Below are 20,984 nucleotides of genomic sequence, written 5' to 3'. Positions count from 1 at the left end.
TTGGTGGCCTTGGGCTGTTTTATGCTCTTTGGTCGGGTTGTTGTCTCTTTGACATATTCCCCGTTTCCATTCTCAATTTTATTGCAGAATATATTAACAAAATAAAAAAAAGACTGCTGGTTGGTTGTTATGTAAAAATGATCAAAAATAAAAAATGTTAGTTCAGATTAGCATTGTTTATAGTTGAAATCCAAAAATATATAACATATCATATGTTTAGTGGCTTCTAAAACTTTTTTTCCATATTAAATATAGCTGTTGCTGAAAAGGCCATAAAACATTTTGTATAAACTGAAATACACATATGTGTTTTTAACATTTCTATATCAGTATTACACATTTTAAAGGTTATGGTTTTTTGTGAAATAGTGCTTTGATTTCAAGTACACTTGGTAATTCAATAGTAAAATCATAGATGTCTACTTTTGTAAACTTTGCCTACCTACTATGATTTTCTTCACATGTCATTTTATTTCGCTTTTGCTCAATTTTAAACTTATGAACCAACTCTTGAATTAATAGAAGTTTGCAGACAAGTATATTAAAGGTTTGTCTTATAGAAGGAAAGCAAGTATAATGTCAAAAATGTTCTATCACCTTTTTCAAATGTATCATAAGTTTGTTGGATATGTAATTGATATAGAAAAAAATCTTTCACATCTTTTAACACTCCTATTAAGCTTATATGCAGTATAATGCAATTTTGACATAGCAAATACTCTGCATGTACATATCAGATTTAATTTTGTAGATTTGGCTTCTTTGGACTAACAGCATCTGTTCCTCATAATGAAGTAATGAATTATATTGGTGTTGCAATGTGTGTATTTAGGTACGTATAATCATGATAAAAAGAACAAATAATTTTATTCTCCATTTGCAACTCTGAAAAAAGGGGTAAGGGCTGGGATTTAATTATCCATACCACAAACGTGATATTCTTCATTGACTAAAAATCTGCTATCAAATTAAAGAGAAATATAAATATAAAAAAGAAGATGGGTAAAGCACTTTTTTATTTATTGGTTAAAGATGTCAATAAGTAGACATTTCACAGGCTTTCCTTTTTTCAATTTTTAACCGGATTTTTGAAAGAAAAATCGATTATTGATTTGGGGATGTACGGCGGGCGGGCGGGCGGGCAGGCCGCTGCCAAACAGTATTTGTTCATTTACATGAAAACGCTTTGACGAAATCTTTTCAAATAAAGATATGTTGTTTCCTGTGACTAAATGAAGGTCAAGAAAAATTTCAAAATTTTAGCTGTTCTCGTTGTTGAGTTGTAGACCTTTCAGTAGCAAAATTTATTTTCATTATATGAATTTGAGATTTTCCTTTGAACAGAAATTAATAATTGATTTTTATTATATGAATTTGAGTTATTTCCCTTTGAACAGAAATTGATAATTAATTTCTATGTCATTTGGTCTTTTGTTTAGTTTGAGTTATTTCCCTTTGAAAAGAAATTATTTAATGAATAAGTATTTTTGGGGTTCTTTGATATGCTGATTCTAACAGTGTACTTAGCTTTTGGATATTGGACCATAATAGGTAAATGTCCAATTTCAAATTTTTCAGTTCTTTGACCACATTCCTTTTGTGTCACAAACCTATGCTGTGTCAAATATTCAATCACAATCCAAATTCAGAGCTGTTTTAAGCTTATATTTTGTGTCCATACTTACCCAACTGTTCAGAGTTCGACCTCTGCAGGAAAATCTGGTTTGCTGTCACTCTGACAGCCTCTTGTTTCATTTTACTATTGGTAGGTTATTTTTCCTTCTCTTTACTAGTAAGTCACAGCTTATACTATAATTTTATGAACAAAAAACAGAATAAGAGACGTTTAGATAAATATAGGAACCAAAGTCAATTGGTAGCAATATTGATTTTAAAATGTGTACATCAGGTATATTCCTTATTTACAAAACCAGTATCTATTAAATAAATATCTAATATAAACCAGAGGTTATACAATTTGCATTTTTCAAACTTTAAATTTTTATAGCCATCATGACTTCAAAATATTATCACTTCCAGACTCTTGTTTTATGCATAGGGAAATAAATCTGAAAGTTGCTGGAAAGTGTCCTGTGATGAAACAATTTTCACTGTATAAGATTATCAGGCATACAATAGCATTGATTTAAGCAGTTCTTTTTGACATGCATTGCAAACCCACTACATATGATGTCGTGGAAAGAACAAATGTGTGGATAATCAGTATATTGAATAGAGGACTAGTGAAATCTAATGCAAATTCAGTGTAACAAAACTCAAAGAAATTAAAAAAAAACCACATAAATCCAGATCAGACACAGAGCTCCAGATAAGCTGCGTATTTGCGTGATCACGCAATCAAAATAATTAAAAACCCAATGTAATTGCCCATTGCATGGTTCAATAACCCAATTAATTCAAAGGAAAATCCAATTATATGCCAAAAACATGGGTTTTTAACGCTTTTATTCGCTATCGTTTGCGTTATTTACCCTTACTTGATTACAGTCGTCGCGTAAATCTATTTTTATAATATTTATAATTGGAAATGTCCTTTTGTTCTAAAAATAGAGCCCTGCATCAAGGAGCTGTAATGGGTCCCTGTTGGAATTTTCCGTTGCTCAAAAGGTACACGTGTTTATGAAAAGATTTCGATCTTCTTGGCGTTTATCCAATTAGCGTGTGACATGCTGTCATTTTTTTTCAAATTGCTCGGGATTTATCACAACATACAATGAATTAAAACGAAAGTAAATGTCCGGTAAAAATATTGAATAGAAGCATGTTTACTATGGCAAGCCGTTTTTATATTTATTCACTTTCTAGATATCTTATTAAATTAAATCAGATATCTTTATAATTAAATAAGATATCTTATAAATGAATTGATATATCTTGATAATTAAATAAGATATCTTATTAAACTGGTTATAAAGATATCTTATTTAACATATAAGATATCTTATTTAGTTAATAAGATATCTTATTTAGTTTAAAAGATATCTTATTAAGTTTATAAGATATCTTATAAACTATATAAGATATCTTTTATATAGTTTCTTATAAAGATATCTTATAAACTTAATTAGATATCTTTTAAACTAAATAAGATATCTTGTTAACTAAATAAGATATCTTCCTTTCCTTTTAAGACTTGAAATAAAGTATACCTTTATGTTGGAAAAAATATTGACCAATCATAAAAATCAATAGCAATTCAGATCGAGATTGTTAATTTGTATCTGTATTATAGATTCTGCCAGTGTAGGCACACCTCCAATGGAGTAGAATAAAAAATTAAGTGTCCTTCACCACTCACTAGACAATAATATATCAATAAAAATGACTTCTGTTTCGCCACCGTTATGTAAAATTGATATTTAATTTCACAATAAAAAGAGAAAATTATCTTTCATTTTAATTCACATGCACCCATATAATAACCAAAATTTCTAATTGGTTAACAACGGTCTATTTGATTTGATTACAACTGATGATACCTGTGGATGTTCCAACCTTGAACATCCGCATTATGTCAAAATAATTACTCTGCACTTTTAAAGCTTTATTTCAATACTTGTTTTCTCCATTTTTGTTATCAATTAAGCCTTAAATTTTATTGGCAAACATTTATTCACGGCTGTATTAAATGGAAGTGCTTGTTGTTGACATACAAATTACTAAAAATGGGGGGGGGGGGGGTTGTGTATTTCCACGGAGGTTGTAAATGATCATTTCACGATAAACGAAAAAAAACGAAGCAATTCCTTGCTCCCTATCAATATGAATGAAATTTGTTTAAGTGCTTCAAGCAGGAAAAATTGCAATGATATGAAAATAACAGTTTACTACCAGCAAAGAACATTTTAATATCAAAAAGAGTTAGTTATAATTGTTTATTGTTTTGTAGATTCTTATTTGATATATGAAATATATATAAGATATCTTATTTAGTTTATCAGATATCTTATTTAATATATAAGATATCTTATTTATTATATCAGATATCTTATTTAATAATTAAGATATCTTATTTAATAATTAAGATATCTTATTTAATATATAAGATATCTTATTATATATATATTAGATATCTTATTTGTTAAATAAGATATCTTATTTAATAATTAAGATATCTTTTTTAATAAATTAGATATCTTATTTAATAATGAAGATATCTTATTTAATAATGAAGATATCTTATTTAATAATTAAGATATCTTATTTAATGAATGAGATATCTTATTTAATGAATGATATATCTTATTTAATATATAAGATATCTTAATAACTGTAAAAAATATTTTATTTTAAAGGAAATATATCTATATAAGTCTTACTTAAAATGTATTGCCAATCTCATTTCAATCTGTTTTCTGTTTATCTAGAAATAAGAATTTACGAAATTATTATCAAGAATTAAAATATTTTATGAAATTCCAGTTGGTTTTTTTGGGGTTTTTTTTTGGGGGGGAGGGGATTTCTTTGATAAATTCAAAATGTTCTTCCTTTCAGAATTCGGCAGCCAGATATAGTAACAGGAATGAGACTTAGTTCACAAACTGACATGATCCCAAAACTAGGGGATGTTTCAAATTCTTTAAAGCAGACACTTGTGCTGGCATGGTCATATTTGATCTACATTTTTTATGGACATACTTTATATACTTTTAACCATACCTCTCTTTTATTCTATCCAAATATGACAAAAAACGCTTTGTAAGCTTACGGTTATTATATTTTGATGGTGTTTTTCGTCACGATCTTTCCTTGATTATCACTTGCATCAAAGTCAACAGATTTTATATACAGTTACTGGTTTTTTTTTTAGATGATATGTCATATTTCAAATAGCTTGAAAAAAAGCCAAATCACAAAAATACCGAACTCCGGGGAAAATTCAAAACGGAAAGTCCCTAATCAAATGGCAAAATCAAAAGCTCAAACACATCAAACATAAACTATACAAGAGAGCTCAAGAACCATACTTTAGGACGCCAAAAAATCGTTTTTATTCTGATTGCAAAAGTTAATATACATTTTTTGAAACAGATAAAGTCTGTAGCGCGATTAATTGATTTGGCCTTTCACTTAATCTCAAGGCCAAGAATTAATTCAGGTCGCATTTTGTCATTTCTAATACGCTTTCTGGATATTAACATCTCGAATATTTATTAATAACCAACTCTTTTCAACTGCCATTTTGAAAGTGCGATCACATGATCTATTTACTGCCTCGTAGTTCAAGAGGGAGCGTTCATTGTTGAATTTATTTAATAATGCTATTTTAGATAAGATATCTTATATAGTTAATAAGATATCTGATAAACTAAATAAGATATCTTATTAACTAAATAAGATATCTGATAAATCAATCATATAAGATATCTTGTTTAACTAATAAGATATCTTATATAGTTAATAAGATATCTTATTAAGTAAATAAGATATCTTATATACTTTTAAAGATATCTTATAAACTATACAAGATATCTCATAAAGTATTTGTTTAAAAGATATCTTTAAAAAGATATAATATCTTATAAACTATACAAGATATCTTTAAAAGTTAATAAGATATCTTATAAAATAAATAAGATATATTATTAAATTCAAATTAAATAAGATATCTTATAAACATTAGAAGATATCTTATATAATTTATAAGATATCTTATTTACTTTATAAGATATCTTGAAATTGAAAAAATATAAAAACGGCTTGCCATAGTTTTCGGCTTCTTTTTGATAGCTGAGGGAAAGTTAGGATGATAACAAACTCAGCTAGTGATTTTAGGAAGCAGCCATTGAACGCACGGGCGTGTTTGCGTACCATAAGGAGAACATTGCTAGAGCGATAAACACGGGGTTCCGTCAAAAACGAAATCAGTTGGAAAAAGTGAAAGGCCAAATCAATTATGACATGATATGTAGTTTGAAAGCATCGGAAACCAAACGTTCTGATAAGGGACAACTTAACCCAGATTTATGTAAATTGAATTAAACGAAAACAGTTTATATATTATTTTTTTCATTTTAGTTGATGAGTGAATACACATATCCGTTTTTTTACGTCAATGCATCTTGACACTTTCTTTATTTTGGTCTAATTGTTCTAGATGCTTAAGATAGTTGTCTTATTGGCAAGTGCAGTATAACATTGTCATTTATTAACTTGATGTTGCAGAATTATTTGTAAATTTAAGTTGAATGTGGTCTCCGTCATTATAAAACACCCTATAAACCTCAAGGTTTTGGGGTATATCTTAAATATGGAAACTACTTTTTTATTTTTATTAAAAAGTAGATCTGGCAAATAGGTGAAAGGACTGGCAAAATTTTCTTACAGCACCTAAATTTCACATATATTACAGAAAAATCTAAACACTTAGCCACACCTACCTCAACTTTAATTAAACTGTAGGGTGATCATATGGGATCTAGAAAGGCAATTAGTTCCTGTCCAACTAGTGACACCAGCTGCAGTTTACATAAGTTTTGAGAAAATACAAAACTGACAGAACGTTTAAAACGGGTCACAAATTAAATGTTCAATTGCTCGTCAGTGAATAAACCAAATAAAACAGCTAGCACATATTCTACAAAGAAAGAAACACATTTAAGATGGAAACACATCTGGGGTTGATATAATGTGAATATAACATGCCTAAATATTCAATATTGTGTTGATGAAAAAAACCAATACATTAAGGAGCTTGGTGGTGAAAAACCCAATTTGATATTTGCTTGAGGGGTGAATTGGAATTGATAATGCAATTAAAAAACTTTATCACCCAATTACATAAAAAAATGGTGGGTAAAAACCCCAATTTGTGAATTCTTATCTGGAGCTCTGCAGACATAAATTAAAATTAATCACAAACACAAATGGTAAAAGGATCTGATAGGAACAGTTTCTGTTTAATTGAATCACATATAAATCTTGCACTTTAAATGAAATAGGAAACACAAAGATAAGTATGTGTTCCCTCAATTAAAAGATCAAGATAACAGAAAGTAAATCAGGAATTGATAGAACTTGTTATGACAGAAATAAAAACAAACACAGTGCCCTTTTAGCTGTTAGATATCAACGTAAACATGCTGATGACAGACAAGAAGAATATCAAATCAATAAAATCTTGACAAAATTCATCCAAAAAATTTATTTTTTATTTAATTTTGTTGGAGGGGATTTTTTTTCAGGAGTATTTCTTCATCTACTTACTATGGTTCTAATACAGCCTTATTCAGACCATATGTTTTTTAAGCATTTTACCTAGACTTATGATATTTGGTATGAAGGTGTATTGTCATAAAATGGTGTGTTTCATATCATCATGACCTCGATGTGACCTGCACAACATTTTTCATGTAATTCTGTTTTTATCCTTCAACTTATAAAGCTTTTGATATTAAGATCAGGGACATATCACCTCAAGATCTAAATGAAAGGTCAAATGTCATGGTTCAAATTTAAATAGTCTTATGATCATTTTATGTCAACTTAAATTAGATTTTATCAACTTATTTAACCATGATGAAGCATGCAGTTAGCACCTTTTCAAATAAATAAGATGAGTAATGAACAATTTCTTTTTTTTTATCACAGTGCTATTGTGTTTTCCTTTGTGAAGAATGAGATAACACCTATAGACAATATGGAGAGTGAACCTCTGATTTCACAGGTGAGTAACTGGTGTAGACATTATATAGAGTGAACCTCTATTTCACAGGTAAGTAACTGGTGAAGATAATATAGAGAGTGAACCTCTGATTTCACAGGTGAGTAACTGGTGTAGACAATATAGAGAGTGAACCTCTGATATCACAGGTAAGTAACTAGTGTTTATAAAAAAGAAAATGAACCTCTGATGTCACAGGTAAGTCACTAAGGAAGATAATTATAAATACAGAGTTAAACCATTTTGAAGCTCGTACAATAACATAAACGGTACTAATTTCACTGCACCAGATGCACATTTCTACAATGAATGTCTCTTCAGTGATGCTTATGGCCAAAATATTTGAAAAACCAGAATTTATACAAATGATGAAGAGCTGATAAACCAAAAAGGACCTAAAGTATACCAATACCCGGACAAGAAGTCAGAGCTTTGCATGAGGGAGATCTATTCGTTATGTATTTCTTTATGTTCATAATGAATATATAGAAAAAATTTTTTTTTTTGTATTTGAAACAAATTTTCTGAAATATATTGATTATATGAAGCATGATTTTTTTTTTAAGAAAATCGACTTGAATACACAAGGAAATGATACATTATATAATTCTACAAGAAATCATGATGTCTTAGTGTTTAGCAGGAGAAGGGTAATATTAATATACATTTAGTTATCTCCTTTGTAGCTCACCATGTCAGCTTTTGCCATCACTTGGCATACACCATGGTTGTCCGTCATGATAAACCTATTAAAAAATCTTCTTCTCCTAAACTGCTTGACCTAATGTTATCAAACTTTCTTTTTTCCTTTTTTTAATAGTCAGGGTTTTTCCTCACCCTTTTAGCACCACCAGAGTAAGGTGTCACAGGGTTTTAAGACTTGTTTCACAAAACCATGAAAAAATATAGAAATGATTTGAAATTCTCTTCATGTCTCAGTGATTCTCTCCTTCTCTCACTCGCTCTCTCAAACTGTTGTTACCAAATTTAAGCTGTATGTTCCTTATGGGTATCTAGTTAAAAAAGTGTATCCAGGGATTTGATCCATCAAAAAGATATGGCAGCTGTTGTAAAAATAGACCATAGTGGTAAACTGTACATTTTGGCTTATATCTCAAAAACTAAAGCATTGTTGCAATTCAGCATTGTTTGGAGAAGAAATATAACATCAGCACCAAAGTGGACCATCCTAAAATTTTCAATAATCTTCTCATATGTATCTTTCATTATATTATCAAATATCAGGATGATCTAGGTTGGTGCCCATATTTCAAATTGGGAAGAAAATAAATATCATTTATTTGACAATTAGTTTAAGGGCTGTTGCTAGGTTCAATGAGAACTTCATAAAATGAAGAATGATTACAACAATATGTTTAATATATTTAGAGTAACACCATAGACAAAAAAACAATTCTCCAAAGATTGCTAAATTTATACTTCACATAACAAAAACACAACCATTTTTTTATACGACCACAAACATTTATCAAGTCGTCGTTGTCCGAAGACACTTTGTTTCCGGACAACAACTTTAGTATTAGTTAATAGAAATCTATGAAATTTAAACACAAGGTTTATAACCACAAGAGGAAGGTGGGTAAATTGGATTGATTTTGGGGGTTATGTTCCTAACAGTTTAGAAATTAGGGGCCAAAAATGGGGCCCAAATAAGCATTTTTCTAGTTTTCAGACAATAACTTGTTGAATGGTGTATGGATCTCTCTGAAATTGTACAACAAGTTTCCATACCACAAAGGGATGGTTAGAATTGGCTTTGGGGGGGAAGGTAATGGCTCAAACAGGAATTACGGACAAAAAAGGGGAAAAAGACAAAGGTTTCCTTGTTAATGGACAATCACTTTTAAGCTCAATGTTAAATTTGGATTACCTCCCTTACACTGCTTTAAAATTATGTATAAAGAAATTTTGTATTGTCTTGAGGTGATTAGCTGTCAATTTATTTTTAGAATTTACTAATAAAAATGCTGATTAAAGATATATTATTCTTAGACATGATTATGTATGTCATTTTCTATTTATAAAGACTTTTATAATGTATTTAAATGGGTAATTATGGTTGCAAACTCCATTGGAAATTTGAATTGAGATAATGACCATATCTTGAGGGAAACATTTTTTTTTTGGAAAAATGGGGGGGGGGGGGGGGGAGGTTAAAAAGAAATTGTGGGTGGGGGAACAATTTTTTTTTCTCATTACAGATTTCAGAAATTAAAAAGAAAATTTCTTCAAATATAATTTTTTTTTGTAAAAAAAAAAAAAAAGGGTGGGGTGAAAAAAAAAATTTTGCCAAAAAAAAGGGGGAGGAGGGGGGGGGGGGGGGGGGCAATTCACAACAGCATAAAAATTGAATATAAATTCAAATCACATAACCAATTCTAAGTTCTTTGACTACAGTTATTCTGTGTCAGAAACCTATTATGTGTCAAACATTTAATTTCAAGCCAAATTCAGACCTGTATCAAGCACGAATATTGTGTCAATTTTTGCCCCATCTGTTCATGGTTGGACCTCTGTGGTTGTAACCAGGCTGCGTTCTGCTAAGCATTTTATTTACTGTCGCTAAACAATATTTCTGTTGCTAAATTGTTCATAAGCATTTAGTATTTAACTAAAATTGGACTGATGTTTCATTTTAATACAGCTAGTTATTCTTATACAGACATTTTGATTTGCATTTATACTAATTTATACAATAATATATAAATTCACTTCTTCATAGTAAGTTATATTTTTTTCCATTGCTAATTCATGTAATTTAAATAAAAAACTAACTAGAAATTTTTATATGACATATGTTTATTTTTGTGTTTATTAGGGAAGCAGTACAAATATACAAGAGATGAATATAGATGAATCCTTTATAGATAGGATGTCACCTGGTGCAAAAAGAGCTTTGTAAGTGTTCAGATACTAGCTATTTTGTATAATTGTTAAACCTTAATTGTATCGATGATAAAAAACACCACCTAAACAACAAATATATTTTGGTATATCATTGTCCATCTTTTAGTGCATCCTGTCTGTTCATACATCCAGCATGAATATGTAAAAATTTACTTCAAATTGTTAAGAAGGAGGGATGAGAGTGTGTAAACTTTTTCACAATTTTCTATTTGTTCCAGACTTACGGAACTTTAGTCCTTGAAAAATAGGCAATTGAATGTGCCTCAAGCATTGAACTATGTGCCTCAAAATTGAACTATATGCCTCATAAATTGAACTATGTGCCTCATAAATTAAACTATGTGCCTCAAGCATTGAACTATCATGTGCCTCAAAAATTGAACTATGTGCCTCAAACATTGAACTATGTGCCACTTACATTGAACTATGTGCCTAAAACTTTTAAGAAAATATGTGGTTTGAGGGTCTATTGGTTTAGAGGATTGCACTTTTGTTGTTATAGAGCTATGGGACTTTGAACTTTATTATAAAAAAACTAAGCAATGTTCATGAATCTCATGCTATGCTTTCACAAATTCTTATAAAATTTTTATGCTCTATTTTTTGTAAATTCAATAACCTGTTTTAAATCTAAATAAAGTGTAATTTTTCACTTTGGATCTGTAAACAAATCATAAATTAAGTTAAAAAAAAAGGGTAGCAAACTGTAAATGTATTTGAGAGCAAGATTATTTCATGTACATTTGCAACATTTTTCTCTTTTATTTATGTTACAGAGGATTAATACTATGTTTATTCTCTGGTCTGATGTATGGTCAGATGTTTACTGGTGCCACATATATTCAGGACCACAGAGCCAATTTCCCAGGGGCTTCATTAAATGGTTTGCATTTTTTTTTATTAGACATAACATTAACTACATGTATCATACTTGAATTATGTTCTTTTGTTTGTTGAGTGAATGAAAAGTTTCAAATAATTAGTGAAACTGCAATAAAATTTTGAAATGAAATACTGTATTCTTTAAATGTTTTAAGTAAATAGATTTTTCAGGACCTGAAGTTGAACTTATTAGGATCTTGATGAACATGGAAGTCACTATTCCATTTTGCAAATAGTTTTTGTTTTTAAAGCTATGAATAGATTATTTTTCTTCCATGGGTGGATATAACAGTTTTTGTGGTTGACCCCAATTGAGATGTCTTTCATATTAGAAAGTAGTTTCCTGGACCAAATAGAGAACCTTTGCGTTTTTGTATTTCCATAAAATGTTCAAAAAGTTGATATAATATCTTAAAGAATACTTGGGTAGACTTATTACAAAAAGTTACATTTACAGATAAATCAATCAAGTGTACATAAAAGTTATACTGTAAATTCAGAAATCATTCGGTCATTTATTATTGTGATTTTTGTAGAAAGGACAGAAATGTGAGATAAATTATTGCGTTTTTCAGGAAAATATGAATACAGATATATGTATTATATATATATATATATCAGAATACGAGTTCTTACTATTGCAATACTTACCTAGTGGCTAGTCGCATTATTTCTGAATTTAAGGTATTATGGAACAAAAACAAACAGTAAAGTCATTTAGTTCATCATACAAATTTATTGTTCAAATGTATTCCTGTATAAAATATATGTATATTTTTGTAGGTTTAGACTATGTGTTTTCCTGTTTCTGTGGTATATATTTAACCAGTACAACATTTTTCTGTATTTATATTGTTATAATGAAGAACAAACCAAAGATATACCCAAAAGTTATACTGCCTGGCATTGTATCAGGTGTTATGTGGGGCATAGCAACCAGTTGTTGGTTTGTGGCTAACAGGTCTTTGTCTATACCAGTGGCATTCCCTATAGTTACAGCTGGTCCATCTGTTGTAGCCTCATTATGGGGTGTTCTGGTATTCAAAGAAATAACCGTAAGTGGACATAATGGAATGTTCAAATAAATAAGGACTACCTAATGAATTTTTAAGTTATTTCAATTTTGAAATGAAAACCTTTAGGTTAGTACTCAAAATATTGAAAGCACGATACAGTACAGATAAATTACTTTTCTAGAATTGATCATACATTAGAATTAACATTTTGTTGCAGTAATATATTTAGATAAAGTTTTTAACACTTGAGAATAAAGAACATTCAAGAGCACATTTCAGTAAAAATTGTTAATTGACTAGTGCACTGTAATCCTTATTACATATACATTTGTATTTTAAAATTGTTTGAGAGCTACATCAACAATGAAGGATACTGTTAGGAACATTTTCATATACTTTTTATACAAACCATGAAAAGTGAAATATTGAACATTCCAAATTTCTTTGCATTTGTTAGTATATAATAGAGATTGTTTAGCTTTGTCACATATATCATCATAACAAAATAAAAAAACAATAGGCAGTTGAAATTATCTTAAGATATTTAGAAAAAACTTTTTTTTATGAAAATAAGGAGATGTGGTATGATTGCCAATGAGACAACTTTCCACCAGAGTCTAAGTGACTTAGACATGCCTGTACCAAGTCCAGGTATCTGAACTGTGTATTATCTGTTTTTCTTTGTACCTCCATTTTCTCAAGGATGTCGGTTGTTATAGTCTGCTGTATAGTCAAATTTTTTGGTTAATTCATGTTATCTTTTTCATGTATATTTCATCCTACAATCAACCTTGCAAATAAATGGAAACAGGTCTAGATAAAATAAGGCAATATCTGTATAGTATTCACATTTCATTTCCCAGTATCTTGCTTCTGTTGCAAACAAACAGTTACATTTTGATTACTGTTTACTTCACAGTTACATTTTGATTACTGTTTACTTCACAGTTACATTTTGATTACTGTTTACTTCACAGTTACATTTTGATTACTGTTTACTTCACAGTTACATTTTGATTACTGTTTACTTCACAGTTACATTTTGATTACTGTTTACTTCACAGTTACATTTTGATTACTGTTTACTTCACAGTTACATTTTGATTACTGTTTACTTCACAGTTACATTTTGATTACTGTTTACTTCACAGTTACATTTTATGTCATCTTTACTCTCTACATCCTGCAAGTGTATTTCTTTATTGACTGGGAATTTAATAAAGTGAGCATTGTAGCATCAATGTCAAATAGCAGGATTAAAATAAACAGTGTTGAAAAAACATATTACCAGTATTTATTTGAACTCATTAAGAAAAGTAGAAAAGCTCAGCAAGCCTAGCTTTTCTTCCAGGTTCTAAAGCTCGTACCAATTAATTACCCAATATATATTTTCCAACAAGGTGTGAATATTGTATATGTTGTAAAATTGAAAATTTGTCCTTTTAATGCATGCAGCTTTATGACTATATATATATAACATACTTTTGTAGGGAAAGAGGAATTTACTGATTTTAATGTTTGGATTCGCTATAGCCATTGGTGGAGCAGTATTAGCAGGAGTATCTAAAAACTGAGATTTTATTGGTACACAAGATTACATTACCAGTGCAATATAAAGATAATGATTTACCAGATTTAGTTTTTCAATTGTCTCCCTTTACTATATAAGTAAAGGTAGATTGCATAGTGTACTTTAAGTTTATGTTATTTATGATATATTTATTTTCATTGACAAGTGAGTAATTTAAGTGAAAAAGTGGTACATATTTCTGGTATAAAATAGAAATATTTGATAGGCCAGTTGATATAGCAGGAATTTATTCGTATGAATTTGATAGTAAATGTTTAAACATTCCAGATTTTCTGATAAAAAATGTACGGCTAAGTAACAAATATTTAGCTTCCTAATTCCTGTCGATTCAAGTATACCCTTTAATTTGCTTTTTCAAAATGGTAAGATGATGTTTTGAAAGTTTATGATAATGGTAGAAAATTTAAAAAAAAATTAAATTTTAAATAGATGATCAATATTGATTATAATTATTATGTTTAACCGCAATCAGTCAAAATAACCTCCATTTTTTCATATAAAGTATAAAATGGCCCTACATATTTTGATATCATAATTATCAATACTTTCATGATTTATTTTTAGTCTGTGATACCTTTTTTTCATGCCTATATTCTACATAAGTTTTATACATCTGATGTATTTTTCTCTATGCTTGATCAATCAAATACATGTAGGAACTTGATTTTTCTTAAACGATATTATCTACTTTTGGTGACAATATTTCTGACATTTCACTGCATATACTCATTAGTTTAAGATATTAATTGGGGCCATATAACTTTGTATATGTTTATCTTACATACATGTTAGAAAACAATGTTATATGATTAACTATGTTCATAAATTGAGATTATACTGTAATACTTATTATTAGATACATGTTATACACGGTAAATTCAGATATCCTTGTTATATTTATAATTGTTCCCCGCACATATATAGTGTGGATATGGTAATGGTCTCCATCTGTACGACTGAAACACAACAATATGCTTTCATACTTGGTAGGATGATCTGTCTCCATATTATTTTGAACGTACTAAATCGTCAGTTTGATTTTGACAATGTTTATGGGAGTAATGGGACTTTGCTCAATTGTGTTAAGTATTGTACCAAGGACAACTTGTGAAAGCAACTCATCAGAAGCTGTTTTACAGAAAGCTCTCATATTTGGTACTATTGTTTGCCATATTGAAATACTATTTTGATTCAATTATTTTTGGAAAATGACGCTATCAGCGGCATGTTTCCGATACCATTGACCAGAACTAACGGAAGTTGATTATGCCTCCGCCTACCGCACTCGGTTTCATATTTACTATTTTACATACTAACTGGAATCTGCTTGTATTACGCTACACTCGAACAAAGTCTTTGTTAAAGTGTTGTAGTCGGACGGGAACCAGTTTACATACGTTATTTTATTCACCAAAAAGATATCTTGACCTGTCCATATGTTTTTTGTTATTAAATGGTATTTGGAGCTATCCCTTTGTTATATTTTTCATATTTATTCGAGCTTTCACTTTTATGCACATGTCTAACAATCGTAAACAATCGGTATGTATACATGATAAATAGATCCGTTTTGTTATGGTGTTGGACTTTTTACCCTCCAATGATCAGCAATCGCTAGACAAAATAGTTCTCCTAAATAATGTCAGCCTTAAAGCCCTTTCATGCCATTTCAACTTTACAATCATTAAAAAAGTAATAATCGGAATCATTTTGATATCCATTGGATAGAAACTGGTCTATATCAAGATTTACGAAGATTTTAATAATCGGAAATTAGTAATACGGTTATACCCACGCGGTGCGTATGAATCTTTGTTCACAAAGTTATAGCAGCAGAGTCTGTAACTGTATCATTATTAATTAACTACACTGTTATTGTACTTAAAATGATGAAAACTGCATATGCAATATAAGATGTCAACTCGGCCAATACAGATTTTTTTTCCGTATTGGCCGAGTTCTGATCCGGCCAAAACAGGATTTCGGAACGTCTCTAGTTTTTAGATCGTAAGTCAAGATAAACTCAAACTGAAAGTAAACAGTTGTTTGTACGACGCAGTTTTTATTTACTCACCATAAACAAGCTGAAACGTTCAGTATGGCATATATTTTAGGTTAAAGACGGTCCCATTCATTTGAAAAGCATTTTGAAAGTAGACGATGGAATTATTTCAGGTTTAGGGAACGAGTAAATTATCACAAAGTTCATTTCTTGAGGACCTCATAATTTCATCATGTCGATTTTTACTGTTCACTTTCGCTTATCATGTTTTGTAAACGGTCTTTTATTTTTAAACCCGAACCAGGCATATGCATTCTGTAATTGCGCAAATCTTCGTTCTTTGGTCAATTGGCTTATGGATAGTTGTATCAATTTCAACTCTTACATTATTTTTTTTTTAAATATATTTGCATTACACATGCAATGGCAGTACCTTTCCAATTACTATTTATGTGTTGTGTCTAAATTTAAGTTGTAACACTTTATAGTGACTGGAAAGGGTAGAAAAATTCATCAGATGAGAAAAGGCTGAAGATGCATGGAAACGGCACCAAATTATTAGATATTGCATCTTATAAAAAGAAACTGAGATTTGGATAGTTCCACTTCAAGGTAAAAATGTTTATCTCTTGTGAAATGAAATAAAAAAATATTGTAACACTGTAGTTAATTAATAAAGATACTATTACATGTATTTCTGTATTGGCCTTATTGTTGGTCCTCGGCCAGCAGTATTGGCCTTCGGCTTCGCCTCAGACCAATACACCAAGACATGGACCAATAACAAGGACAATACAGAAATACTTACGCAATAATATTATAGAATGACAGTATGGTTCAATAGCGGGAATCAGCCCCTCAACTACTTTTTACATAAATATTAACTTCTGGCTTCAACTCCTTGTTCGTCTTGTCTGGAGATCTTGTAGTTCCAGTTAGGCAAGCATTTTAGAGACATATCCCGTCCATCCTCTCTTGACTTGTAATTTCTGGTGATAGATTTTGCCGCTTGACGTTGTATCTTTTCAAGCTTGTTTTTTTTTTTTGTTACTGTGTAGGGGTCCCATACTATGGCTCCATATTAAATTGTAAGATCCATTCCTAAAGGTCTAGATCATTGTTCTAATCTGACACAAATTTCAATAACTGGAATGCTACCCGAGTTGAATATATGGTGACCTACTAGAACAGCATTATCACTATTGGAATTGTGTTTAATACCATGATTGTTCAATGTCATTAACTTAAATGGAGACAGACATTTGACCTGAAAGGTGGTGTGGGAGTGCAAAATCAAAAACTAACTGACTATGATATATGGTTAAAGAATGAATATCAATTACATGGGTCAACATGGTCAAGGGCAGAGTTGTTATGAAATAACAATATGGCAGAGAAGTGGTTTCAAGTTTCATATAAAGCGACCTGACTGACATGAAATAAAAAATCAAAGGAGTATCCCTATTTGTCTAATCTTCAAGGTGAAATAAAACTAGTAAAATAATATTATACTATTGTCTAAATCTACAGAAATATAATTTGCTTCAAGTAACAGAAATAACTAGGTCACTAGTAACTTATTTAATGAGTATGTGGGGTATGAGAGCTTGATAACAACAGGCTCTTCATAATCATTTGGTTTGAAAAGGATACTAGTAGTCTATATTCTTGATTTAGAAAAATGTAATTGCAAGACAAAAATCACATTACTTAGAATACTTTAGATCATTCAGGTAGTCTTTATTTATATGTACAAAAGAACAGCCAGTAGTCATTGGATATTGTAGATCATTGTGGTAGTCTTGACCTATTTATTTATAGAAAAAAACAGCCAGTAGTCATTGGATACTGTAGATCATTCAGGTAGTCTTGACCTATACATTTGTACTAAAAAAACAGCCAGTTGTCATCTTCACATAACACACACATATACGAATATCAATTATATGCTTATGAGACATGTTGGAATGTTAAACTAATTACGGTATGTGAAAATCAAGACTTGCATAAAAAATATCACAATATTAGAGACAGTGGTGTCATTTTTCCTCAGAGCTTTCAGCTCTTTGATTAACGGAAGTGATTAAACTTTTACCATTTTGGGAATATTGTGACAATAATACCTTGTGAACGCAACTTCTCTGAGACTATTTTTCTGGAATCCCACACTTGGTAGGATTGTTTACAATCGTGTTGTTGTGTTGTTGTGTTGTTGACCATATTATACCATCATATTGATTTGACCATTTTTATGGGAGTGATGGGACTTTGACTTTGTACCACAATCACATTTTGTGAACTATATCTTCTGAGGCCATTAGACAGAAAGCTCTCATATTTGGCAGGATTGTTTGCCATCATATGTAATTGACCATATTATACAGTAATTTTGATGAAACCCTTTGTACAGGAGTTATTGGACTTTGACTTTTTTATACTTTTGTTAGTTTTGTACCTTAGTAATGGCTCTTTGTGAATTCAACTCTTTTAACACCATTTGACAGAAAGCTCTCTTACTTGGTAGGGTTGTTTTCCATCATGTATTATTGACCATATAAAACCGTCATTTTGATTGACCTTTTTTATGGGAGTTGTAGAACTTTTATGATATTTTTTTACATTCATACCACAATGACACATTAAGACACACAGTTATATCCCTCATTAATTCAGCGGTGGGGGGCATTTTGCTACAGCCTAACAATTTTGTCGTTTTCAAAATGTGACAGGACTTTTATTGAAGTAAATTAGAACTTAGGTTTAAATTCTGAGGACATTATTTATATTCAGAACTATTTTTTTCTCCAGTTGGTGTCTGTTTACTTGTTATCTACAACAATAAATGCACAGAATAATTGTGAATTTATAATACTCTCTCCAAAGAACAAAGATAATTGATATTTTCCATTGTAATGACATGATTTTTGTTCTTTGGTCCTGTTGTTTTTAGTATCTACAAGTTCTTAAGTAGTGTCAATGCTTATATATTTATTTATATACATATACATATGTCATTGTAAAAATTACATAAAGATATAAAAATAACAACCACTGATGAGGCTGCGAGCTTGGGACTAATGTATGAAGATGACTCAGGGTTAAACTGACTTATCTATTTTGTGTTATCAAATATTTCTACATGTTTCTACTCAGGTCCTTCACACTTCACTGAAAGATTGCTCACATATTGAAGTTGTGCACCTGCTATTATGGAATTGTTTGAGAAATATTTTTTCCATTTTCCAAATTTGGGAACAAATTAGTTTTTCATTTACATTATTTCTATATATTTATATGTTCATTATACACCATTCTTTGTTGTTTAAGAACATTCCATGCAATCTGTGAAGTTGACTCTTTGTTGCACTTCAATGGAATAACACAAGGTGCATAAAAAAACTTCAAATTTGTTTTAAACACACAACTTTATATGAACCTCACAGCTACTGAAAGCAAGCTAAAAGTACTCATTATGCTGAATATAGAAATCTTTCTGAATTATACTCTGATATTTCATGGTACAAATATATTCTTTAGAGTAGATTTCACACAGCAGCATCATGAGTAGTCCAGGAAGAGAGAACGAGAACCTTGTGCAATGCTCAAAGTATTTGTTTATCATATCAAATAGAAATATTTGTAGGTTAGATAATGCAAACACACTCATGTATGATATTTTCTTACGGTAGTTATGTTAAAATGTTTAAACTTGAGAACTAATTCATATTTAGAGCATGTTTTTGTATAAATAACACCTTTGCATGACTTACTCTTTTTAGATTAACAAGTTTTTTCTGGTTTAAAGTAACAGCCATTTAAAAAAGCCAGTTAATAAGTTATATGCCAGTAATAAGAACAAGGTTGTATTTATTTTATATTATTTCAATGAGATTAATACATTGCATATTCATGAAGTTTTTATATGATTGAAGGTTTAAAAAAATCATTTATGGAAGTGTTTATATTTTATATTTGCATTAAATATAGTTGATGAAAACATTTGTTTTGTGTTTTTCAGTGTTGCAGGTAATGTTTAATATAAAAATAAGAAGATGTGGTACGATTGCCAATGAGACTAGTACCCACCTTAGACCAAATGACATAGAAGTTAACCACTATATGTCACTGTACGACTTTCAACAATGAGCAAAACCCATAATGTATTGCAAGCTATAAAAGGCCTCAACATTACAATATATAAAACAATTTAAACTAAAAAAACAAAACCTGATTTATTAAATACAGCAACCAACAACTGCCACTGAAAAACAGGCTCCTTAATTGGAACAAGCACATACAGAATTTGGTAGGGTTAAACATGTTTGTGATCTCTCAACCCTCCCCTAACCACCTTGAACAGTGGTGTAACAGCACAACATGAGAAAAAACTGTAAAAGTAAGTTGTTTGTCTTTTGGTATTTTTCTTTTTTTTGCCATTGCGTTGTCAGTGTATTTTAGACACGAGTTTGAATGTCCTTTTGATATCTTTTGCCTCTCTTGAAAAATGCTATCTTGTATCATCAGTTCGACCCAAAGCACAAAAAACAACTAACAAAAAGACTAAAGATGCAAGATACCAATCTATGAGTACTCTTAAGTTACTGAGAGTCATTTACAACTATGGATAATTAATAAATCCTGTTTCCCAGACTAAAATACTCTATTTAAACTAGACCGTTACGAAACTATCAAGGAATAATATGGAACCTTTTTAGACTGCCCATTGTACTAGTAATATGATTTCCTGCAAAAACGAAGGTTTTTATCTTGCCTAGTTGAAGTTGCATAGGCAATACTGTGGGGTTTTGGCAGAGTCTCTGGTGTCAACAATTTATTAAAGTTCGTGATTGGGTTAATGGAATTACTAATTGTAAGTATAAT

General features: G+C 30.1%; 1 protein-coding gene across 3 annotated transcripts in view; it reads left to right on the top strand.

Moving 5' to 3' along the window:
- Positions 1–20,100, top strand: part of LOC127715456 (transmembrane protein 144-like) — a 33,248-nt gene extending 13,148 nt beyond the window's left edge. For 2 of the 3 annotated variants that reach the window (XM_052221502.1, XM_052221501.1), the window contains exons 5-11: positions 752–832; positions 7,612–7,687; positions 8,251–8,334; positions 10,524–10,603; positions 11,389–11,495; positions 12,278–12,549; positions 14,001–20,100. In XM_052221502.1, coding sequence (XP_052077462.1) covers positions 752–832; positions 7,612–7,687; positions 8,251–8,334; positions 10,524–10,603; positions 11,389–11,495; positions 12,278–12,549; positions 14,001–14,084 — 784 coding nt within the window. In that variant the 3' untranslated portion in view covers positions 14,085–20,100. The remainder of the gene's footprint in view (positions 1–751; positions 833–7,611; positions 7,688–8,250; positions 8,335–10,523; positions 10,604–11,388; positions 11,496–12,277; positions 12,550–14,000) is intronic. The other variant, XM_052221503.1, reaches the window with a different exon arrangement.
- The last annotated feature ends 884 nt before the right edge of the window (positions 20,101–20,984 follow it).

Source organism: Mytilus californianus, unplaced genomic scaffold (assembly GCF_021869535.1).
Source record: "Mytilus californianus isolate M0D057914Y unplaced genomic scaffold, xbMytCali1.0.p SCAF_9, whole genome shotgun sequence".
Lineage (NCBI taxonomy): Eukaryota > Metazoa > Mollusca > Bivalvia > Mytilida > Mytilidae > Mytilus > Mytilus californianus.
The sequence above is the reverse complement of the archived record's forward strand: the minus strand, read 5'-3'. Positions and strand labels throughout refer to the sequence as shown.